This window comes from Ambystoma mexicanum, chromosome 1q (assembly GCF_040938575.1).
Source record: "Ambystoma mexicanum isolate Mex_15411 chromosome 1q, UKY_AmexF1_1, whole genome shotgun sequence".
Lineage (NCBI taxonomy): Eukaryota > Metazoa > Chordata > Amphibia > Caudata > Ambystomatidae > Ambystoma > Ambystoma mexicanum.
In genome coordinates this window covers 1,113,124,842-1,113,151,302 of record NC_090922.1, presented here as the reverse complement: position 1 = coordinate 1,113,151,302, position 26,461 = coordinate 1,113,124,842, and the positions used below count along the sequence as shown (strand labels likewise).

The 26,461-nt window shown below is 47.2% G+C and overlaps 1 protein-coding gene across 3 annotated transcripts in view; it reads left to right on the top strand.

Annotated features, from left to right (window-relative positions):
- BCAR3 (BCAR3 adaptor protein, NSP family member) overlaps positions 1-26,461 on the top strand; it is a 360,529-nt gene that overhangs the window by 44,133 nt on the left and 289,935 nt on the right. For all 3 annotated transcript variants that reach the window (XM_069641839.1, XM_069641840.1, XM_069641841.1), the window contains exon 2: positions 7,888-8,198. In XM_069641839.1, the coding sequence (XP_069497940.1) occupies positions 7,894-8,198 (305 nt within the window). In that variant the 5' untranslated portion in view covers positions 7,888-7,893. The remainder of the gene's footprint in view (positions 1-7,887; positions 8,199-26,461) is intronic.

Sequence of the window (26,461 nt, the reverse complement as noted above, 5' to 3'; positions counted from 1 at the left end):
GGGCTAAGCCCCTCATTTAGCAGATCATCTGAAGCAGGAAAGAAGAACTCAGCATTTGACCGTGGCTGAACGTACAGTCTACCTTACATCTTCCGCCAGTGAAGGAAGGCCAGGAGTTGCAAGAGGGAAGCAAGAGCCCTCCCCTAAACTAAACCTCTCCCAGGGAACAAAAGGAGATACCGGACTCAGAGAACCCATCTAGCAGCACCAGAACCGGTACCCACCCAGCACACAGCATGCCCTGCTAGGTTCTGCCAGCAAGCTTCTTAGGTGGGAAGTTCCACAGAGTGTCTGCAGGCAACGGCCTTGTCCTTTGTTCAAATACTCTCCTCAGCTTTGGGCCGTCCATCTTGAACAGATGCTCCAAGCCCTGGATGAAGCTAGGAGGAGTGCCATACAAGCATCAACCAGCGTCCATCATTTAAGGACATTTCCGAGGCAGTCGAGCACTCAAACAGCGACCGGCTGCATCTCTGACTGTTGTCACGCTGCTGTCACTAAAGCCATCTGAGATGCATCGACCGGCATTCCAGATCCACCAACCAGCACAGCGACATTGATTCTTGACCCCAAACCGCCATGTAGGCCAGGCTGCAGCCGTCTGTCCAGCCTCGCTTGCCGAACTGTCTACCGCCTGATACACGCAGCTGTCTCTCGTCTCGAAATCTGTTGCAAGAGCTGCAAAACGTCCTGGAACCGACTCAACGCTCTCAAGCTTCCAGAACATCTCAAGCATCAGGTACATTGTGGTTCTGTCCCCCTGGTCCTTCGCCAAAGGCCCCTAGTGACATTTACGACTTCTTGCTTCCTTGGTGCTGAAACCAAATAACCTTGAACAGTTAAGACTGATTGCTTTATTGACTACCCTCCTATCAGTATCCAGAGTTCATCCCTTTCCTTAACTGTCTGTCGTCTGTGTTCCTACCGGGTGGGTTGTATTTTTTAGTGTGCTAGATCTGTTTGTTGTAGTAATAATAAAGTAGATATTGTTATATAACCTTGACTAGACAGTCCCTTTTATCATTGGGTGATAATTGTATTTTTGCAAGTGTTGCAACTAACCAATGATCCACGACCTTGTGGAGATAAATAAGCCTGCCGTTCTGACCACGTTACCAAAATTGGACAAGGAGGTTTATAATTTACTTGTAGTCTAATCTGTTCGGATCCCTTCTGGTGTATTAAAGGTGTGGGGCTAATTAATGGTTTAGAAACCGATATTTATCAGTGGACCACTGGTGCTCTGGACATTGATTCGTCACACCCAGGCTTAGTGCAACTGCACCTGTTTTGAAATCCGTAAATAACATTGTTTTGGTTTAATGACTTTCCATCAGGTCCTATGAGGTGTGTTCTAGTGCCTAGGCTGCTCACCAGAGTTCTAATCCCGACTTTAAGACTTGACCTTAAAAAGTGATTGATCTTGGGGAAAAAGTACAGCATATCTCTATGTGCCTCAAATTGTAAATATCTGCTCGTGGAGATGTTCTAGCTACAGTTAGCATGCCATGAAAAGTGCCCCTTGGTGATAGTTCTGCGCTCTATCAAGTGCCTAAAGTAAATCTCAGAGGCAAGCCAGATCACAGCCATTTGCAGCGAGCATAGATCAGCTAAAGTGTGCGGTTTCCATTGACTAGAGTGTTGTCGAATATGTGCCTACGCCTCTCCTCAATTAATGCTGTCTTGATGTTGCCCACGCAGTTTGGCCTGGACCGTCCATTTTGGGGTTGGGCTAAGGTTCATTTGCATATGTTTTTGGACTATCTGTTATGGCACAGTTATGGACTATCTGTTATGGCACAGCAAGATAACAAGTCATGCTTTAGAAGGTTGCCCAGACCCATGCTAGTGGTTATGACTCATTTAAACCTTCCAGCATGGGCGTGAGTAGTGGGGGGCAAGGGTGTTTGTCCCCCTCAACCTTTGTGGCACACCGTTTTGTCCCACTCATTTGGCAGGGGCTCCTTTCATCTCCCCTCCCCCCCCAACATGTTCTGCAAAGTTACCCGAGTCACTGCCTTCCAGCTATCACTCATCAGTGTTATATAAGTCCCCCTAAGGGGAGCTGGTATGCTCAGGCATGAGTCCCGAGCTTGCTGCTACCAGATTCTCTAGCTACCATGAGCGTAATTTATAGGGGAGGACAAGAGTGCCCCCCCTAACTTTTGTGGCACACCATTTTGTCTCCCTCATTTGGCTGGGGCCCCCTTCCTTTAGATCTCTATTGTCCCCCGGATACTCCCCCCGCCCCCTGGTTAATTTTCAGCAAAGTTACTACACTACTAGCTAAACTGCACTCATGAAACCAAACCAGTTCTGGCTCGACTGTCCCACCCAGCCCTCTTCAGCAGTAGAGGGCAACCTGTGACCCATCTGTTGTTTTGGCATACAACCCCCATCATCTCTAGCTAGCAAAGTCAATATAGAGGGATCATGGGAGTTGTAGGGCAAACATGTCAAAGGCTGCCGGGTTACCCTCTGCTGCCGTTCAACGCTACATTCCCATGAAAACACATTTTGGAGTGCTAATGTCCATTTCAGGTCACATTGAAAGCCAATGGGAGGAGCTCTCTATCTTAATAAAGGGAATAAAGGGAATTGCTATTGTCTCGGGTCTCAGTAGGATCACAGAAGTGCTTCTTGACTTGCCCAATTCTGATCTCATAAGGTAGGCAGCAGCACTTATTCTTTATAGGATTAGCTCTGAGTCAGCAAGCGGTAGAAATATCCAGTGAGTAACTGACCTGTGCATAAGGTGTGAGTCACAGCAGCTGGCCCGTGGACAGTACTGGGGTGGAGGGCCGTTGTAGGAAGCTGAAGCAGGGGTGACACATCCTCCCCTCCCCCAGGGTCCATGCAATGAACGGCTCTGCGCCGTGCAATGGCATTTGTTTCGAGAGAGCTCTCAGGCTGAGCTGATCTAGATCAGCAGCTGTATCTGGATTGGAAGCACAAGACGCTGTGCAAATGTACCAGAAAAGTAATCAACCAACAACATCAAATCGTTACATAAAAAGATTCCGGATGTTAAAAAATACCTCATTTTGAATGGGGCAGTAGTGCCTCCCTGGCAGCAGCAACTGTATCGTCAAAAGGGCACTGCAGCACCAAGCGTAGTGTGGCACCACCAGAGACAGAAATGCCACCAGCAGTTACACCAACACTACCACTGCCTCCTGTATTGAGATGAATGCTCCATCTTCACACTTCAGGCAGAGCTGAGGTGCAAGTCATGCCCCCAAGTCCTCCCTGACCCGGCCACATAATGACGTGACTGGAGCAAGAACATGGTGATTGGGGGACTGCCACCTGACCGTGGTGGCAGGGACTGGCAGTATCGGTAGTACTTATGATAATGGCTAGATCCACTGCCATTTGGCCGCTGCTACTAACAGCTGTATGGCCAGTATCTCTGCAGTGATAGTGCACTCATATGGAGTCCCAGGTCTTAATCAGAGGAGGTCACAAAGGTCCACATGGAGCGTGCAAAGATCAGAGAGGGCATTGCACAGGTTAAAGAGTCATGTATTGATCATGGCGAAGGCTTGAACAGGTCATCGGGGTGTGTGTATAGATCAGCGAAGGCTTGAACAGGTCAACGGGGTGTGTGTATAGATCAGCAAAGGCTTGAACAGGTCAACCGGGTGTGTGTATAGATCAGCAAAGGCTTGAACAGGTCAACCGAGTGTGTGTATAGATCAGCGAAGGCTTGAACAGGTCAACGGGGTGTGTGTATAGATCAGCGAAGGCTTGAACAGGTCAACGGGGTGTGTGTATAGATCAGCGAAGGCTTGAACATGTCAACTGGGTGTGTATAGATCAGTGAAGGCTTGAACATGTCAACTGGGTGTGTGTATAGATCAGCAAAGGCTTGAACAGGTCAACCGGGTGTGTGTATAGATCAGCGAAGGCTTGAACAGGTCAACCGGGGGTGTGTATAGATCAGCGAAGGCTTGAACAGGTCAACGGGGTGTGTATAGATCGGCAGCAAAGGTGCGTACAGTTCACCGGGGTGTGTATAGATCAGGGAAGATGTGTATAGATCAGCAAAGGTTTGTACAGTTCAGAGAGGCGTGTATAGATCAGTGATGGTTTTTACAGTACAGAGAGCGTGTTTAGATCAGGGTGAAGGCTTGTACAGTTGAGACAGGTGCGTACAGATCCCAGTCAAAGTTTGAACAAGTTAATGAAACTTGTGTAGATTGTGGTAAAAGTTTGTACAGGTGAAAGTTTTGCATATAGATTGCTTTGAAGTTTTGTCCAGGTTAAAGAGGTGCGTCTAGTTTATAGATTAAAGAGTGGTGCATTTTGCTCACTGTGAAGGTTTGTGCAGGTTAAGGGTGTGTATACTTTGTGGTGAAGTCTGTATGGAGTAAAGAGCGGTGTATATAGCCCACGGTGAAGGAGCAGTGTATATAGCTCACGGTGAAGGTTTGTGCAGGTTAAGGGTGTGTATATTTTGTGGTGAAGTCTCTATGGAGTAAAGAGCAGTGTATATAGCTCACAGTGAAGGTTTGTGCAGGTTAAGGGTGTGCATACTTTGTGGTGACTGTATGGATTAAAGAACGGTGTGTATATAGTTCACATTGAAGGTGTGTGCAGGTTAGGAGGACGAGATTAGGAAGGAGTGTAGAGCAGAGAGAAGCCTGCACGGTCAGGAAGGAGATGTGGCATGGAGTTTAACTTTTGGTGTTGAGCTCGGTCTGTTGGCTGTGGTTTCTCCACTTGAACTTCCGGCCAGGGATACAGCGCTGCAAAGCCATGTCGATAGCGCTGTACGACAAACACCTCCATCATTGGCGTCCACAGGGGCCAGTGGAAATGTGTTCTACCTCACACCAATACTAATGCTATGCCTCAGTTCACCCGTGTGGAGCATTTTAAAATGGAATAATCTTTCGCATTAAGTATTGTGCAAAAAAAGGCCATTTAAAGCTCTGCCGCGGTCATCTTTTTGGAACTGCTGCCACTATGAGACAGCCAAGGCTGCGGGTCTCTCCTGGTTTTTTGATGCAGTCAGAGTTTGGTCACTGGGAGTAACGAGTCGATGAGAGAAGGAACCGCGGGCCTGCGAGGCGAGCGGGGGCTTTCCAACCCTCCCCAGCTGAGGTGGTGGGTCGGAAAACTCGTGCTTCAAAGCCACACGACCACGTGACTGGTAGTTTCAATATCTGCTGCCCATTCCGATAGTAATGAGTGCACGTGCCATCGATTAAAATGGCATACACGCTCTTCAGAGCATTTACAAGCTAAACATGCGTCCTTTTTAAAGTGTACAGAAGGCCCGTAATAGTTGCGAAGCGTGCCCTTCTATTCAGAGGCGCCCATGAAAACACAAGCCCGCCGCCCCTCTGTCGGTAGGTACCTCTGCTCAATTCATAATGCAAATAATTCTGAGGCACAAGGCCGGCTGCCATTAGAGGAGCAGGAATGTGTGCCCCCACCCCCTCGGGTGCAGAGCCGTGTTGCCCCCGCCCTTGAAAGGCGGCCATGCTTGCAGTTAGCTGGGCGGTCTGGCATTCCTTGCTGCGCCCTGCCTGATGGCGCCCAAAGCGGGCGGCTAGAATTGCAAGGGCTGCTTGTAATAGTTTGTTATTTGAGGAAACATCCTCTAAGTGAATGCTAATCAGTGTCCTAGTTATGAAAAATAAATAAAATAAAAATATTATAGGGAAGTTATGTGATGTTACCATGTCTTGATTACTGCACGTTTTTCTGTTTGTGTGACCTCTTGTTCATATGATGGAATGGACATTACAAAACCCTTGCCCCTCCCACCTGCCCAACCACCTCCATGGCATCGCATGATTTTTGACTTCACGGACAGCTTCTACCATGTTTTTTGGTTTTGATCTATAGATGAAGCACACTCTATACTACCGCATGATGTTCATACATCCAAACGCCCAGCTTCCAAAGCGATCTCACTCTGGTGGCATGCTTACAGGCCCTGGGCTGGGGAGGTCACAGAGGTCACAGGCGGCAACTGGGCGGTAGCTACTGATGCCTCTATCTGTTCCTTACAGGCCCTAGCCTGGTGGTCATTTTGGAGACATGACAGAGGTTGCAGGCAATCCACAGAGGCAGCAAGCAGCAACGAGGGGTAGCTATTGACACCCCTGTCTTTTCCTGCTTGACGGACTAGCTGCCAAAGCACACTTTCTTGCAATCCATGGACATTGAGCACACGAGGTTCAAAAGCAACTGACAGCATCTGTGCTAGAGAAATTGGATATCCATAGGAGAACAGAAAAGAGCGAGATGGGATGTGAGGAGGGGGACGCAGCCTGTGCCCGTTTATCTAACAACCTGCGACATCCACATGTATACAATAAATAAGAGTTAAGCGAAACAAACACGGATCAAAGAAAACTTTGTTGTCAATTCTATTCTATTGACAGAGACCCCGTTTGCCGAACAGCGCCAAAAAAGGCAGGCCCACGTGAAAGCATCCAGAGCTTTCCTGGAGACGGGGTGTTTCTAGACGGAATGTCATGGCCCACCTGGTTTTGTTTTAAGAAGCACATTCTGTGTTGCTGCTGCTGTGGGTTAAGCATTTCAGTCCCCCCCGTGTTTTGGTTCGCCCGCTCTGTAATGGCGGCTTCTTTCTATGTTCCCCGAGACTGCCTGACCCGGGTCAATGCTCCTTGATTTCTCAGGCCCGCCTCACGGGGCCATTACGGGAAATCAAAGTGGGCGCGATAAGCAGGCGCGACCTGCGGGTAATTACCAGTTTACCCGCAGTTCACTCCGCCAGCTTTGAGAACAGGTACATTTATAATTCGCCTGCCTTCAATGGCTCGCTTATCAGCGCCGCGCCTCCCATGTGAACTAAACCAAGAGCGCATTGTAAAAGTCGCCCCGGGGGATGACGAAATCAACACCAAGCCAAACCGAGCACCAATGTTGAAATGCGCATTTATTTAAGAAATAAGTGCGCCCACTCAACATTTTAAAAATAAATACAAGAACCAATACGTTTCTCTGTTGTATCTGTGGAACTTTGCAGAAACAATAGTAGGACTTTAGGTCAAAGTGCTGCATAATCTATAAGCAATTCAACAGACGATGTTTACGGGTGTGCATCGGCGCCCGGACCCCTGGTCTTCCTACCTGCGGAAATCATTACAGGAGGCTGTCAAAATGCAAATAGCTGAACTCAAGATCACCCATTGACTGTTTAGCTATATTTGTGATTGTTTTATCAATTGTTCTTTTTTTATGAGGAATTTACTGTCTGTTTTGCAACTTGCCCGTCTTTTTAAGTTTTGTTTTTATGTAGCCTTGAAGACGCTTGCGATTTGATGTGAGATCCAGATTTAATTACACATGCATGAATATAATCTGCCCCATTCTGCTCCACCGTGCACTTTGTGGAAGTATGGCGCAATGTCGTTTGACGCGCAATGGCGCAACTGCACTTCAGACAGTTGTTCGTAACATACTTTCCCCCCTGGGCCTATACCACATCCACGGCCATTAATTACATTCCTACTCCTACCATGCCACTCTAAACCATGTAAATATATTTATTCTTAAACTGTATATCACTGCCTCTATTGTAACTGTTTTTACCTATGTACTCACTGTAAATACTGTACAGCATTGTAACTAAGCTGAGAATATCCTTGTCTGCTCCTGCGCCCTCTTACCCTCGGGTCCGGCGCGCAATATAAGTGAATAAACAAATAAACAAACCTAGTGCATCAATAGGCCATGTTTCGTATCTCGCACTCTACTACTTGTGCCTCCTCCACTCTATCCGATGGAAATGCTGTTTGGTGTTCACGCAAGAACACATCGCATAGCTCATATGTAGGACGTGCATGAATTCATGATCCCTTGCAGAATATTTAGTAAACTTTCTTCTTTATTTTTCCTTCACAGCTGGGAATGATGGCGGCGGGAAAATTTGCCAGTCTCCACAGAAACATGCAGATGAACCACCAGTTCCCACTGGCGTCATCAATGGACCTTCTCAGCAGCAAATCCCCGCGTACCGAGCTTCACCCGGACGCCTACCAAGATGTCTGCATCCATGGAACTCTGCCCAGGAAGAAGAAGGGGTCGGCCCAGGTCCGGGCCTACGACATGTTCAGCTACATGGGGACGGTACCCTTTCCCAAAGCGCAGAGGCTACAATCCCCGCTAACGCGGGACGTTATCGAGGAATACCCGCCTGGAAGGCCCGGCTTCAGGTAATTAAGACCTTTTCCTGTGGACATCCGGTGCGGGGAATGTTTCACTTACTATGCTGTGTGTCTTGCCAGTGGGGGATTGAAAAATAGTGTGGGGTTCATGCTAGGGGTATCCAAATACAGGTTTTGAATCGGTAGAATATATTTGATCCATTTGGAATGGAAAAGGGTATATATTTAAAATGGTTGAACCCTGACATGAGTCGCTTGAATACATCAGAGTGTTTGTTGGCTGGACCTGACTAACTTTTGACGGACTCTTCTGTTTTGATTTAATTTTATTCTGATAGTGATCTGAGGAAACCAGTAGTGGAGCCAGTAAATGAAGCTCTTTCAAGCCATTCCAATGCAGAAACATGGCACATTATCATTGTTTCGGTTTGGTTCGAGTCGGGGGTTTGACAGATTCAAACCGATTTCAACCATTATTTCAGTGATTCGAAGTATGATTCAAACCCAACACTTTTTAGACTCACACAAAGTCCTAGTTCATGGAAACGGTTAAATGACAGCTCTTCTGAGAGTCAAAAGTGAATAAATGCTTGGCGTCATTCCTCACCGTTATGCTGTGTCATGGCTGGTTTTTTAAGCACATCTATTGCTCTTGTGGTCAGGCAGCACTGGCTTTATTGTGTGGTCAGGCAGGCTTTATTTATTTTTATTCATTCATTTATTTCTATCGTGCCGGAGCCCGCAGGCTTTATTTTGTGGTCGGCTACAAAAAAAGTGTCTACCACTTGAGACACTCCTGTCTCAAGTGGTAGACACTTTTTTTGTAGCGTATGTTGTTTAGGCCCGGTGCCAGGGTTTTTAATTCCTCCCGAAGTATGTATTAACTCTATTTGTGAAAAGTGTTAGCTACTGTATGTAACGTATTAGGTGTGCTCATATAGGCCTTAGGTTTATTTATTGTGTGGTCAGGCGGCACTGGCTGTATCAGCCAACACATTTCATTGCCTTTAAACATTATCCCCATATTATTACCCAATTTAATAGAACTCAATTTATCAATCTTGGAAGGACGAAAGGCTGAGTCGGCCGTGTCGGATTTGAACCTGTGTCTTGGTAGTGGAGCACAGATCCCTAGGGCCAGCACTTAACTCCTCTTATGGAAACCAAATGATGGACTAGCATGGCCATTGGGGCGGATAGAGGGACTGTAAATGGAGCAAGTGGTGTGTAAAATAACGGGGATGCAACGAGTTTCATCATCCTAGGCGGAGTGACATTTTCCCACCCCTTCTTCTGAGGCCACAGTTGCTTTTGGTGGGAGCAGTTAGCGCTCTAGGTGGCGCTCCAGGCGGCAACTTTGAATTACTTTGCCGCAGCACCCGCTCTACATTCGGAAGCTTTTTTTTTCCTACTTCACATGATGGAGGATGTACCCGCCCCACCTTTTCTTTTTTCTCCACTACCTTGTCCTCAGATGAGCGTGCGTGTTGAGTGTTTTCTCCTGTGGTTTGGGCCTGCTTGCTTGGTGCATGGGCTCAGTGTCTGCCTCTTCAGGAGTTTATCATGACTTGCATGCCTCGTGCCACCTGAGGAAGGCTTGTTGGTGTCCCTCTGTGGGGCTGCCAGGGCAGAAACATGTTGATGTATTTACACGGAAGGAGCCGTGAGATCACTCCACCGCGGCATACAGCACATTCCCACAGCTTGCGGGACGAGGTGGCCGGCGGACTATAATTTGGCGCCTTCTTGTTCAGACTGGTTGTTATCCTCGTTTCCTGGCTCATTTCACTTGCATGCCATCAGCATGTTCCAGGAGCTGGAGATATAATCAGGGGTTTGCACCGGAGGAATGTTGGAATCTGCCCAGATATGCACCATTGGCTCGGACACTTGCACCCGCTCCCTTCAGATGACCAAATGCTTTAGAATTATGCGAGGCATTTCAGAGCATGGCACAGCCGGTCTTCCACATTCTGCTTCCAGCCTTATGAATCGGCACGCCACCCTTCCACCCATGAAGGTCGGAATGGGGAATTCACAATCGCCTTAGGCCAGAACTTTTTCTTGCTATGCCTTTGTTCTTATGTTATATTGTATTTGTATAGCGCCTGGTATGGCCCAAAGCACTGTTGGTGAGCCCCATTGGAGGACCGAGGAATGAGAACAAGAGAAGAGCATTTTAGAATGTGTGTGTGTGCAATTTAGCCAGCATGAAGGTAGGTATGGGCGGCTAAGTCCCTGCTAGCAACGCACGCCGATCTGGCTAGTGGATGGGTGCTGTGATATGCTGTCGGGACAATATGCGGGTAAGGAGACTGATTGTCTCCCCAGTTGAACCAATTTCCTTTCGTGGGACTCAGCTGCATTCTAATGGCAGAACTGATGTGCGATTAGTGAGTTATTGCAGTGAGGGTGGGTGGCCATCCTCAGAGAGGAATACAGCTATGTTGCACTGTGATGGAGTGCTAAACATGGCCGATATCTAGAATGATATCTGGATTGCGGGTGAGTAATTGTCTCTATTTAGTTGTATTCACAGGTGTGATATGTTTTTGGGCATTTATAATGTATTCCCACTTTTGGAATTCCAGCATGATAGAAGGCAACCTGTTCTAGGCGGCACGTGCCTATTTCTCTATCTCGGGAGGATAGCTCCGGGGCAACGTGCTCGCCTTGGAAGCAAGACTATGCAGAGCAACACAGGTTCGATCCCCGGGTCTGTACTTAGAAACCTCTGGGTATTAAGCATGTTATAAATAACCTATCATATCTAATAGATTGGTCACGATTCTCCACTTTGTTAAGGAATGTTGCAGAGCTATAGAAGCCATACTGAGTTCACACTTTCGACCGCATGCCAAGTAGAGCCTTTTTTTGAATGGTCTGAGCTCTGAAAGGCCTGTAGGGCTGTGGAAGAGTCATTCCCGCCATGGGAGTAGGAGAGCAACTTAACATCCGGGTCACTCTGCGGATAGCAGTCACGCATCCAGCAGGGCCTGAATGTGGATTTCTTATCGTCTGTAACTCGGTAATAAACACAGGGATCCATTGCTATCACGTTGACCTGTTTATTGTTCTATTAACACTGAGGCCTTCATTCCGAGTTTGGCCATAGCCGTGGAGCTATTAGCTCCATGGCTGCCACCAAACCGAGCTCATTTACCGGGTTCCTGCAATGAGGAATAACCAGGTCATTCCAACATTGGAGGACCCGGTGATTCCTCCTTGCAGGAACCGTTCTCCATTCCCATTCGAGCCCCCATAGGGCTCAATGGGAATGGGGATGGAGGTAACAACGGCACATTACGAGTGTCCCGTTGTTGCCTCCCTCTTCCCCTTGCGGGTGCCGGAAAGGACGCCTGGTTTTACCAGGCGTCCGATCCGGGTCCCGCAATGGGAAGCTCGTAATCGGCCCTGATGGAATGAAGGGGGCCGGTCCCGTACCGGCCCCCTTCATTCCATCAGCGCCAGCCTCTTAATGAGGCCCTGAGTCGGCTCCTGCTACTTTGAGAATCTATATATATGATATGATAGGTTATTTATAACGCGCTTAATACCCAGAGGTTTTTAAGCGCGGACCCGGGAATCGAACCTGCATTGAAATAGGTATAGTGCTTTATGCTTTCCTTGAGGTTATGAGAGGGGCCCCAGCTGCCATGAAAAACGGACTCACTTTAAATGTAACATTTTGCACGAATTGGAAGGACACTGCCATCGTAAGTCATATATGTCTTCAGTATAGAGCAAAGTCTTCCATATCTGCTCTCGTAGAGAGCTTTTAAACATTGTAATATGCATTAAGACCCGACTGGAGCTGTGAATTTTCCACTTTTGATGTAGTTAAGCTTTATGGACCCGGTCCAAGTGCCGTACCTGGAATTGTGGGCCATGAAGACCGTGTTAAAGGCTCAAGAGCAGCAAGCGTGTTTAGCAAGGTCTGCAGGACCATAACACCTGGTGAGATCCAGCGCCAAGTCTAATAAGCTATTATAACCCTCCTCACTCTTCGCCGGGAAAGAAAAATGAGTCACTGGTGGACAGAAGTATTGCCTTTGTATGCCTATAAAACAGGTTGGTTAGCTCTCCATATTTGATGTTGGCAATGCCCACTCTGCTGTTGGTATTTGTACTAACATGGAAATGCACAGGCCTGTGGATAGTATGCATTTGAATGGCCCATTATGGGGACCTGGCCATGGGTACGTATGAAGGGCCTATTGCTAGTACATAAATCAGCCTAAGCAGTCATGTGGAATTGCCTGCTAAAGCACACTACTTTCTGAATAATCTACAGTTTATACCAGTTTGTATAGCCATAGATTGCCCACTGCGAATGCTTAATGAATATTCCAAAGGTTACAAGTATGCTTTATAGAGGCAGCCGTACTGTAAGGGCCAGGTCAGTATGTAGAGTGGGGCCCTGGGGTTTTACTATTCTCTCTGAGAATGTATTTCCTTCACCCCTCTCTTTCTCTTCTTGATCTGGCTGCCTCTAACCTCTGCTATGGAGAGGACTCATTTAAATTCTGCCTGTCGTGTAACAGCAAATTCCCCTGGAAAGACATCCTCGTGACCACGACGTGCGCTCGTGCAAGGCCTGCAAACTCTTTCGACCGAAGATGTTGAAAGACAGGTGGACTAAATGGTGGGCGGCCTACACTATGCAGGCTGAAAACCTTTCCCCCGTCTGCACCGTCGCTTCGGACGACGAGGAATCTGTCGGCAGCCATGGCTCCGAATTGGAAGCCATTGACCACTCAGCGGAGCCTGCATGCTCCCAAATGCCCGTCCCCGACCCCGACAGACAGGCCACCTGCACTGTTATGGGGATATCACACCCCGGCAACAAGGGCACCCACGCACCATGTGTACTCAAGCACACAACCCCTAAAGCCTCTTCAACTGAGTCATTGAAGAAGCACTCAACGCCCACAGGACCGCTGATAATTTCACTGGCACATTCCGAACCTCGTGGTTCGCCCTCCACGCAACCACATTTGTGGCCTTGAGACTGGCCCTCCTTCTGGAACGGACGTTCCCCCTAAAAACCTGCTATCATCGACTCGCCATCCAAGTGCGCACAAGCGCCGAAGGGCTCGGTGGAGTCACGACCACAACTGCGCCTTCAGGCACGTCAAAACCCTCAATACAGCCGCCAAAGCTTTGCAAGAGCCTTTTAGAAATCATTTTGGTGGCAAAGGAGTACAAGGGCACCCCCTCTCACCGAGAGGACAATTCTGAGGCCCCCCAGCCTCTCTCTAAGGCCTTATTGGCAACATTTTCCCCTTCTGGGCAGCCCTTCCCTCCTCCTGTCCATTCAGCTTCCTCTCTATGGACTAGGGAAAGGTTTGAACAATATATGGACAAAATGGCCCAGTTCATTGACTTTTCGGACCAATATATTATACGCAAAAGACCTGGGAAATAGACTCCGGCCCCATCCGCTCCAAATTGCAGAAACTCCCCATCTCTGCAAAGGGACACCAAGAAGACATCTTGAATGTCCCAGATGACCTTACCCAGAAGGATTCTTATGAAGAGCTAGACCCCTTTGATCAAGACCCAGCCGATTGGGACCCAGACTGGGATCAGGCAGAGGACCAGGCACCTTGGCTTACACCGACGCATACCGCCGACTTAGACTTTGTGGACGATATCCTCAAGGAAAAGGCTCCGGTTAGCCATGCCATCCCTTTACTAAATTCTATAAAGAGGTGCCTGGCCCCTTCTTTGCTGTCCCCATCTCTTACACAAGCAGTTAACACCTGGGTACAGAAACTATTTCGCCATTACACTGCGACCCCACCTCTGCATCAGGGGTTATGACACACCGGACTCCTTGGTCGTTACGACCACTCGAAAGAGGGCAGGGGTACTACTGTCCTCAGCAGAATCCCCTCCGGACGAAGACTGCAAGAAGCTTCACGCCTTGGGTAAGCGGGTCACTGACTCTGCGACCTACTCCACAAGGATTGCAAATAACACCACTCTACTGGAAAGTAATAGTGATGTCCAGTGGGGCCTAGTGCAGGATGGTCTTCAGGATGTTCCAGAGACCACCCGATCATGCCTGCTGGTGGTTGTGGCTGAAGGCACACAAGTAACCCAAAACATACTGAAAAACACACTGGACTCAGCCTAAACCACTGGACGCACCCTCGCCCAGGGTACCCTACTTAAAAGGCATGCTGGTTAAAAAACTCTGGGTTCAAATCCGAAACTCAGGCTTCCCTAATTAACAAGCCAGTGAAGGATTCTAACCTCTTTGGGAAAATGGTTGATGACGCCCTAGAGACGGCAAAGAAAGACTCTAAAGTCACTTAGCCAGATTACGGCTAAATCCTTTCACCAGCATGGAGGCTCCAACGTACGCTGGTCCTTTCGTGCCCAATACTTCTCCCACTCGCCCCAGGTGCAATATGGCTCAGGGAATACCCCCGGGTCCTCTGGTCAAGGCTCCTCTGGTAACTACATGGGTAGAGGCAGAAACAACTCCTAGAGGCTCCCTGGCCTCCACCTCAAAGGGACTCCCCGGTACAGGTCCCCTCCCATGCCTCCCCGGTCGAGGGTCGTTTGTCTTAATTCATCCACGCATGTGAGGGGATCACTTCAGATCAGTGGGTACTAAAGACCATTGCCCACAGGTATTCTATCGAGTTTCTCTGATCACCTTGCTACCATCTCCGCAAAGAAGACGCCTGTCACCAGAACACCTGCGCATCCTGCTAGAAGAAGTTCAGGTCCTGCTGGAAAAGGGTGCCATCAAAGTCGTCCCCTATCTCCAGGTAAACAAGGGTATTTATACAGTGTACTTCCTTGTACCAAAAAAGGATCTCACCATGCGCCCTGTTTTAGACCTGCGTCCTGCAAACAAATATGTGAAACCTCAAAAGTTCAGGATGACAACTCTTCAGGAGGTAATCCCACTGCTGCAACAGGGGGATTACATGGCCACATTGGGCAAAAAAGATGGCTACTTTCATATTTCAGTGTTGCCAACTCACAGAAAGTACCTCAGGTTCATGATAGAGGACACCCACTATCAGTTCAAGGTTCTCCCCTTCAGCATTGCCTCAGCCCCAAGGGTATTCACAAAGGTCCTGGTGGTAGAAGCCGCTACCCTGCTCAGACAGTCGATCACAGTCTATTCATACCTCAACGACTGGCTCATAACAGGGGATTCGGAAGGAACATGCCAGACAAATACCTAAACAATGGTAAATCTCCTCTTCGACCTAGGATTCTCTATCAATGAGAAAAAATCCAGTCTAAACCCCAGCCAAGTCAAACAGTTTCTGGGGGCTCTAATTCAGACAAACGTCGGGCTCGTCTTTCCCTCCAACGAGAGGGTTCAAAACATGCTGATCCAGATCGCTCACTGTGTAGCCAGTCTTCAGGTGACCGTACGCAAAACCATGCGACTGATGGGGATGATGGCTTCCTGCGTCTACCTAGTTCCTCACGATCGTCTGCGCATGCACCCCATGCAAGAGTGGCTCTTGAGCCAATGGTGTCAGGCCAGTGACCAGTGGGACGATCTAGTGGTTGTCTCGGCAGCCCTCGTTCAGTCTCTGCAGTGGTGGTCAAGGGAAAACCTTATGCAGGGGGAAAACCTTACCACCCCCGCAGTAGAAGCCACTCTCACCACAGACGCATCTCTGACGGGGTGGAGGGGCTCACCTCCTTCAACAGACGGTGCACAGCGTGTGGTCTCCAGTAGTACCATCCAATCACATCAACCTGTTGAAACTGCTAGCAGTGTTCAAGGCCCTGAAGTCCTTCCAGACACACCTCCAGGGGAAGACAGTTCTAGTCCTCACGGACAGTACTACGGCCATTTACTACACTACTTAAACAAACAAGGGGGCACTCACTCTGTGGGACAGTCCAAACCGTTCCAAAACATCTGTAAGTGGGCACTCATCATGTTCCCCCTCTCACAACACAGGGGAACTCAAATCTTCTGGCAGATGTACTAAGCAGATACTTCCCCCCCTACCCGTAGAGCACAAGTGGCGGCTATAAGAGGAAATTTTACTCAACGTCTTTGCAGAATGGGGCTTTCCAGAGATCGACTTATTTGCCACTCTGGAAAATGCACAATGCCCAGATTACGCCTCCAGGTACCCACAGAACAGCTCCAAGGGTAACGGTCTCTGGATAACATGGTCCGGGAGATTTGTCTACGTATTGCCCACCAATTCCATAGCTCAACAGAATAGTGCACAAGATGCACCAAGAACCAGTCACGATAATCCTGTTTGCCCCTATGTGGGCCCGCCAGCCTTGGTTCTCCCATCCCATCTCATGGCAATGTCACTCTCCCCTCCCAGCAAGCTGCCGTTCCCATACAAGATGCAGTCTCAAGATCAGGGAGAGAGACTACATCCATGTCCTCAAACTCTGAATTTAGCAGCCTGGCACCTGAGGTCATAGAGTTCGGGCACCTTCAACTCCCTCAGAGATGCATATGCATACTCAGAGAGGCACAGAAACCTACCACCAGACATTGCTACTCCAGCAAGTGGAAGCGCTTTGTTACATGGTGTAGTGCCAAGGGCATCAATCCTATTGATTGCTCACCTAATGATATCGTCCGTTACCTAACTCACCTGTTAGATTCAGGATTGGTTTTCAGTTCTCTAAAATACCAGGTAGCCGTGCTTTCGGTGAACACCACGTCCCAGAACAGGGTTCATGGTGGAAAATTCCTGTAATTAAAGCCTTTATGGAAGGGGTAAAGAGACTCCCCTCGCCCACCCCCTATCTCCAACCCAACTCCGGGATGGGACCTGAATATTGTTCTTACCAGACTAACGGGACCTCCCTTTGAACCATTACACAAGGTTATCCTTAAAGCACTCACCTACAAGACCGCCTTCCTGGTGGCGATCACCTCTATAAGGAGAGTTAGTGAACTGCAGACCCTTTCAGTTCAGGACCCATTAATCACGATTCACAAAACAAGGTTGTTTTGCACACACACCCTTGCTTTGCGCCCATATTTATCTCAAAGTCCCATGTAAAGCACCCATAGAACTACCCACCTTTTTTCCAAAGCTCCACTAACATGGCGGAAAATAGCCTCCAAACACTAGATGTAAGGAGAGCACTTTTTTACTATCTGGAAAAGACAAAGCTACTAAGGAAAATAAACCAGTTCTTCTTTTCTTTGACAGCTGGTAGAGAAGGGGACCTGTCTCTAGATCAGCTATTTCTAAGTGGATCGTAAACTGCATCACACTGTGTTACACCTTTGCCAAGAGAGATCTACCCTTGACACAGGGCCCAGGGGCTACCATAGCATTAATTGCAAATGTTCCGCTAGATTACATTTGTAAAGCAGAAACCTGGTGTCTGTACACACCTTTACACAACACTACTGCCTGGATACACACTCTAGGTCTGATTCCCAGGTGGGACAAGCGGTGCTCAGACATCTCTTTGCTAATGTTCCTTCACACATCCCACCACCATCCCTGTGTACTGCTTGCTAGTCTATGCACAGCATGTGATTATAAGCAGATCCACAAGCATCAAAACACATGCATTACTCACCATAATAGCATTTCTAATTATTTGATCTGCTTAGATTCACATGCACCCACCCTTCCTCCCCTCGTGGAGTAGAAGGAACATGGACTTCTTACACCTTCTCTCTTCTGTACTCACGCTGACTATAAGGCTCCCCACGGCAGAAAAAATAAAACCAGAAGGACCGCAATGCGTGAGGAATATTGGGTACACTAGTCACGCCCATGTCTCCGCGATTACCACTAGATGTCCTACTATAAGCACAGCATGTGAATCTAAGCAAATACAATTATCAGAAATGCTATTACGGTGAGTAATGCATGTCATATAATATACACAACAAATCTCCCACACAGGTGTAAGTGATAGCCTCACAAGTCAAAAGGGAAACAGTAAATTGCCTGAGCACACGTAAAACGTACTTGATCAAATGTGTTTATTTCATATATTGCATCACAACATAGTAAAATGGATATGACTAACTAGTAGCCTACTTTGGCGAACCAGGAAAGAAAATCTCTCCCATTTAGGGTTAAAAAACACTACACGTTCTGCTCATTACTCGCGATTCATCAGTCTGTAAATCATCACACATGTTGACTAGCTTCTCAACATTTTTAAAGGTGTTTGCCAGACCCCACCTCTACTCCAAAGCTCATGTGACCGCAATGGAGTGCTGCCCACAATGCGGGCGGCCATCTTAAAGTATCATCCCTATCGTATCAGTATCGCACATGGCAAGATTAAAAGTTTTCTCAATACATAAAAGTTGATGTTAGTACACTACAATCATTACTGAATCACGAGGCAATGAACGGCAAACAGAAATGTACAATTATAACAAATATCGGAAGCATATTATGCATGTGCATTATTAAGGAGTGTCCGGTCGCAAATGCCCGACAAAATATCAGAGCAGAAGCAGCCAAACCCTTAATCAGGAGAGTGCAAAAACATAGCAGCAAAGTGAACTTTGTCAAGTGACAGACACTCTATGAATTCAATAATCATCATGGTGCGAGCTAGATAAAATACAGTACTTGCAACTCTCTGTATATGAAACCAGATCTCCAAAGACCATATTGGAGAGCCTGTGCAAAAATGTAGTGAAATAGCGATAGACCCTCCCCTCCAGAGCCTTAAAGTGTTTCTCTTATAATAAAGTGCATGTGCAACCGGCTCCAATAAGAAGTAATGCCTAAACACAGAACATTATTCAAGTGACCTCAAGACATCTTGCTACAAAAGCAGTCAATCAAGGAGTGACGTAAATGTTTAAAACCTCAAGCTTAATAACTTCAACATAACATAGCTGAAATCCGCACTATTCCTGTAATAGCAATCAGTAAGACAGAGATCATAAGGTTCATTAACATGTAAACATTACATATGTGCAAAATACGCTCTCATAAAGTGCAAGTGCATGGTTATGTAAACTTTCTGTGTGTGCAATATCCGTTCTCATAAAGTGCAAGTGCAGATCTAGCTAGAGCGAATATTGCACACATGGAATGTGTACATAACTCTCCTTCCACTCCTAACACAAATTCAACTTTCTCTGTCTTGTCTTTAAATCTCTCCACGGTCTTGCTCCACCCTACCTTTTCTCCCTCCTCTCATTTTACTCTCCCTCTCGCCCACTTCGCTATGCCAATCATTTCCTACTCACTGTTCCACCTGCTCCCTGTGACCCATACCACCTCCGTTCCTTCCAACTCCTTGCTCCTTTTCACTGGAACCGCCTCGCTCTCCCTATCTGCTCCTCCACCTCCTACTCATTCTTTTGCTCTTCCTTAAAATCCTACCTTCTTCATTCCCCAACCTGACACCTCTCTACTTTCCTCTCCCTCAACTCCCCCCTTCCTGCGCACATGTTTATTCTTACTTTCCATGGTAAGTTGTTCTACAGAGCAGCTAAATTGGCACAATCCCTCCAAACCTTATATATATATATAATATATACATACAATTCTATTGTTAATAATTTTTGATTCGAGTAACGGATTTGGCCAAAATTCCTAAAGTGTTTGGGAGTCTGCAGGCCTCCCCAGACTGCAGTTTCATTAGAAAATAAAAAAGTATTAAGCGTCAAAATTGTTTCTTCCCAAAAGTACGGCCTACTTCCCATTCATCTTCCCATTGACAAAAAAGGTCAATTTTTGCCAAAGCGCACAGCCCAAACCACTGGACGGATTTGGACAAGGTCCAAAACAACATGGGCATGAAGCGTTGACTCACGATCCATGCGTGGTTTGGGGTTATGCCGTGCATTAGTTATTTTAACATTTGACGGAGAAGGGGATGCCCCCTGCCCCAAAAATTATAGTTATATCTCCCATGGTGCATTACAGGATCATGGCTTTCAGAAAGGAAATGACTGCCATCTTGTTTTTCTCTCGATGCAAGAGATATTTGCGTCTATAGCCGAGGTTATGGGAAAATGAAATGCAACAAATAGCTATTTGCAAGTCAAGTGAAATTTGGGAGTTGGAGGGGTACAGGGACCGAGTTTGCAACAGGAAGCTTTCCGTAGGCTCGGCTATATCCATGAATAGCCGCACATCTTATAGTAAACTGCGTCACAGAAGCAGTGTGTGTTGTGGGGTGGGGGGAGTGAGAGGGCAGGGGAGGTGAGGAGGCCATCTGGGAACTGGGGGAGTTGGTAGAGGTGAGGGGGTCACTTGGTGAAGTGCGGGGGGCAGGAAAGCATTTTCTTTCTGGCTGTTTTGCCGATTATCCGTGGCTATATCCGAGGCTACAAAGGACTACAGATAGCCGAGGGTATGTATAGTTTGGTATCCGCGGCTATATAGTTTGGGGTGTCAGTGTTTTATATTTTTTTGTTTAGGTATAGTGACGTCAAGGGTGAACAATCACTGGCCATGGCCAAAGGTCATGGTCAGTGAGCTGGTAGGTATTAGAGAGTCTTTTTGATTTTGGGTGGGCGTTTTCAGACTTTTGAGCATGTGAGACTTTGGAGAAAGATAGAAGAAAATAGTTTAACAAAATTAATATAAATGGGAGTAATTGCAGTCTAGTTTTAGATGCGCCATACAATGTATTTTAGCTTGTGTATTCTCACTTATGGTATTCTGTTGTGTGGGTGTGCAATGTTTGCCTATCTAGTTTACTGTTCTGTATTTTTCTACATTTTTTTAATTTTTATCTTATTTTATATAAGTACACAAGTAGTGTTGTACTGTATTGATAATTTAAGTTGGATTGTAGTAAAAAAAGGTGAAGTCAGTCCCTTGCCAACTTTGTAACCGCGGTTATGATAAAAGACAATTAACTTTAGCCGCGGTTATAATAAAACATGTTTTTGTTAATATTTATTGTATTTGTGTATTTTTATATGATACATAGTTTTTTAAAGGACTGTGTTGGAATACACTGAGTGTAGAACTTGAGCACATTAGAAGTACTGTTTTGATCTTATGAAGGAACATTGCATTTCCTTCATCAGTTAGGTGTATTCCGTCATGCCTATAGAAATTGGCCATGTAGAACTGTATGTTGTTGTTCACAGTCCATAATTGGTTGTGGTCCGTCATGAATGCGGAAACTGCTGTTTTAACATTTCTCCAGAGTTTTGCAATTTTACCATTAAATCTGGTGGACCATCTCCATTTATGCCTCTTGTGAGATTGAAAAAGATAAATATGGTGTGAGGAAATAGTTTCATTAGTTTTCCCATGTCTTGTTTCATGATTAAAGTAAGGGACACCCCTTGTACATTCCCCAAATCATTGCCTCCACAATTAATTAGTATGACGTCTGGGTGTTAATTGCGGCTACCGGCAACAATTGGGAATTTTGAGTACTGAAACTGCATAAAATAAATTACAATAGATATTTTAATATATTTTTGCAGTCTGTGTTCAATTTGATCTATTTTTGTAACGTAAAAGGTGGCCCTTAAAAGGGCAGTTTTGGGGGATCGGAAGAGGGGGCGGAAAAGTGGAAGAAAATACAACTCAACATATATTTATTTTTTTATTTTTTCTATTTTAGAAAAAAGGGGGGATAAAAATAATGACCACTTTAAAAAAATTACTAAGCATGACGGGTCATTCTGATGTTCAGCGATTAACTTCAGCCATTGCTCAATCATGGCATCTCCCTTGACTACCCATTTTCAGCATCTTTTACACATGATTTGTATCCAGGATGATTTTGTCTGTAACAAAGGAGTCAGTATAGTGGATACCACTGCTGATGTAGAAGCTTCATTTCTAGTCGTCGTCGTTGATGCACTCGGGGATGGAGGTTCCGCAGGTTATGCTGACTTTGGTCTATGCAAGGAATGGGCTCTATGCATTTTTCTTTTGCGATGTTCATGGGCTTTACGATATTCATCATCAACATCGTCCCAGTGGACCCCTCGCACCAGATGGTTCATCATTATCGATGTTCCTAGACTTTGAGACGGGAAATCAGAAGGCCCACAACATTGAGTCTTATTGCAGAAGGTGCACAGTACCTCCCCCACCTGGAGCAGTGTTCCTTTACTTTAAAGAAGCGCCAACTGTCTGCTGTTTGTTTTTTTCATTCCTGTGTGCTTCTTCCTTGGTGGGGAAGGATTGTCGACCCAAATGATGATGTCATCCTCAATGCTCCTACTGTTGTTGTCGAAAATGTTGGAATGTCCAACCGGGGAGGAAAATATAAAAGAATAAAAATGACAACACGATAAAGACAATTCTGCAAAAATGAAAACGTTTTTAAAATCAAAGAAAACAAAACATAGACCAACTAAACAAATCACTGGACAAAGAAACATTGGATTTTGGGAAAAATGGGTAAAAAGGATGAAAGGTTTAGGGGTAAAGTGCCAAGTGCTTGCAGTTACTCAGAATCCCTTTCACTAGCAAGTACAGAAAGCAATGATGAATGTAAAGTTATTTTTTGTGGGTGTGGTGATTATTCGCAGCTACAAACTGCTGCGTCGTCTCTGGGCTGCACTTTTCGCTGCCTGGTTTTGGGAAGATAGGATTGTTATGTATTTCTCTGCACTTTGTAATGCGATTGTGAGTTGGGTGTGGGGGAATGACCGGACTGTGCTAAGAGGGATACCTCTATGTGGTTACGAAGTTGCCTGTTTTTTTTCATTGCTAGATGTTTGGTATTGCACATCTTCTGAATCTTATATATAAGGATACAGAAATTATGAATACGTTCATTGGACTGGGTGATCACAGGGATTTGGCTAGAGCAGGGGTGCACAACTGATTTTGACAGAGGGCCGAAAGTTCCTTACATGAGGGCTATAGTGGGCCGAAAAGTAAATGTGGGCGGGGCGGTAGGCGGGGCGTGGCAGGAGGCTTTTTAAACCCCCAATTTGTACTAAACACATGGAAAAAGAATGTTTTTGAGGGGTAACGATTTTTATTTGCATTTCAAACTTACATTTTGTACTATCATTTTCCATTGTTCTAATTTATTTCTATTTAGTTATTGTATCTCGCCTGTTTAATTAACTTATATATATTTTATTGACCCTAGATACACTATGCCCCATGGCACCCTCACCCCCAACCAAACAATATGCCCCAGGGCCCCCTTACCCCCAACCAAACACTATGCCCCATGGCCCCCTCACCCCAACCAAACATTATGCCCCATGGCCCCTTCACCCCCAACCAAACACTATGCCCCATGTCCCCCTCACCCCCAACCAAACACTATGCCCCATGTCCCTCACCCCCAACCAAACACTATGCCCCATGGCCCCCTCGCCCCCAACCAAACACTATGCCCCATGGCCCCCTCACCCCCAACTAAACACTATGCCCCATGTCCCTCACCCCCAACCAAACACTATGCCCCATGGCCCCCTCACCCCCAACCAAACACTATGCCCCATGGCCCCCTCACCCCCAACCAAACACTATGCCCCATGGGCCCCTCACCCCCAACCAAACACTATGCCCCATGGCCCCCTCACCCTCAACCAAACACTTGCCCCATGTGCCCCTCACCTACAACCAAACACTATGCCCCATATGTCCCTCACCCCCAACCAAACACTATGCCCCATGTCCCTCACCCCCAACCAAACACTATGCCCCATGGCCCCCTCACCCGCAACCAAACACTATGCCCCATGGCCCCCTCACCCCCAACCAAACACTATGCCCCATGTCCCTCACCCCCAACCAAACACTATGCCCCATGGCCCCCTCAACCCCAACCAAACACTATGCCCCATGGGCCCCTCACCCCCAACCAAACACTATGGCCCATGTCCCCCTCGCCCCCAACCAAACTCTATGCCCCATATGTCCCTCACCCCCAACCAAACACTATGCCCCATATGTCCCTCACCCCCAACCAAACACTATGCCCCATGGCCTCCTCACCCCCAACCAAACACTATGCCCCATGGCCCAATCACCCCCAACCAAACACTATGCCCCATGGCCCCCTCATCCCCAACCAAACACTATGCCCCATATGTCCCTCACCCCCAACCAAACACTATGCCCCATATGTCCCTCACCCCCAACCAAACACTATGCCCCATGGCCTCCTCACCCCCAACCAAACCCCCCAACTCAGCACACACACAAACATGCACCCATACAGACCCGAACCCCCACCCCCCAACTCAGCACACAAAAAACATTCAAATCAAAACATTCATACACATCCGACACCCCCCAACCCCTGCATCTCAACATACACACAAAATACATTCAAATACAAACAATCACACACCCCACCACATCTCAACATACACACAAAATACATTCAAATACAAACATTCACACACCCCCCCACATCTCAACATACACACAAAATACATTCAAATACAAACATTCACACACCCCCCCACATCTCAACATACACACAAAATACATTCAAATACAAACATTCATACACATCCGACACCCCCCCACCCCCGCATCTCAACATACACACAAAATACATTCAAATACAAACATTCATACACATCCGACACACACCCCCCCCGCAACCTACACACACAAACATAAAGCAAAACAAACCCGACACACAAACACAAACAGAGCACTTACCGGAGACGTGCTGGAAGGCAGGTAAGCTGCAGTTAAGCTGGAACGCTGGAATCGTACTACGGCTGGCGTGGTCCAAGGCTGAAATGCCTTGCGGCATCAAGCCTTATGGACCACGCCAGCCGTAGTGCTGGCCCTACATTGGTGCAGCACACACGCATTACGTGGCTCGTAGGAGCGACGTGATGCGTGTGTGTGCTGAGCCAATGAGGGCCAGTGTTTTCACCGGCCCGGAAGACAACAAAGACTTTCCTAATGGAGGGTGGCCGCGGGCCGCCCTCCGTTAGGAAAGTCTTTGTGCCTCGCGGGCCGCTCAAAAGGGCATGGCGGGCCGCAACTGGCCCGCGGGCCGTATGTTGTGCACCCATGGGCTAGAGGTATACCACACTTCACGTAATTTAGGATGTAGCATTCTAAACAATCTGCTGGCTATATATAAGAATAATGGTTCATATAGCCCACAGATTGTCCAATGCGAGTGTTCTTTCAGCATTCTATAGGACATAATGTGAATGTGCTGTTAGAAGCATGGGGGAAGATTTTGGGCCACCTGGGTCACATGAAACTAAGTCCAGGGGCAGTAAGTTGTGGTGACTGCAATCCCTCTTTTTTGTATTTGTATTTATTGTGTGTTTGGAAGGCACTTATGCATCAAGTAAATTGTGTTCCAAAGCGCCCACAGGGCAGCAGGGAGGGAAAATGGGAATGAAATTGAAATATAGCAATGAGAGATAGAGGCGGTCCTACTTGGCCTTGTGACAGGGCAGCAGGGAGGGAAAATGGGAATGAAATTGAAATATAGCAATGAGAGATAGAGGCGGTCCTACTTGGCCTTGTGAGCATTCAGAGGGTGCAAGTGCAGGGAGAGAGAAGGGATGAGGGAGGGGGGTAAGTACTAGGAGTACCATGGAGAGAATTGCTAGGGAGTATGCAGCTGTTGAGTAAGTGGGAGTGGTCAACTGCCAATAAATAAGTGCAGGCCTGTGATGGCTCAGGCCAGTTGGTGCCAAGGCAAGTGCTGGAAGCGGGCGAAGGCTGAGGGCGAGTGGTTGTCGGAGGCCAGGACACAGGTGGACATATAGGCCCTGGTCAGCAATCTGAGCAACTGTGGGATTTAGCAGAGGGGGGAGGAGGTGAATAGGAAGGTCTTGAGAAGCTTCCAGAATTTGAGGAGATCCGGCTCAAGAAGAAAGGGAAGGGGGAGGCTATTGCATAGGAGGGAGCTAGCCGAGGAAAGAGATTGGCTTAGTGAAGTGCTTGACACAGAGAGTTGGTGCCAGAGGAACGTAAGATATTTAGTGAGAGCCAGTTGTACATAGCATGGTCCCAGGACCCAGACTGCCTTATGGATGATGCAGAGGGATTAGAATTTGATCCTTGCAGCAACTTGGAGAAAGTGGAGATATTTTGAGGGCTGGAGAGATGCGGTCCCTGGGCTTGAGGTCAAGGATAAGTCTCGTAGCCCTATTATGGATTAGCTGCAGGGGTCAAAGAGAAGAAGAGGAAACATTAAAGAAGATGCTATTGCAGAAGTCTAGCCTAGAGAGAAACAGAGCTCTAGAGACATTGAGCTTCTGGGGGAAAGTGAGGAAACCTTTGAGGAGGTGTAGTTGAAAGTGGGCCTTCTTGGGAAGGTCCTGAATGTGAGGGAAGAAGGAAAGTGAGGATGACTCCAAGGTTTTTGGCTTCGGATGAGTGAGAAGGGGCAGAGCCCATAGAGGGTGGCCAGAGTGAGGGGAA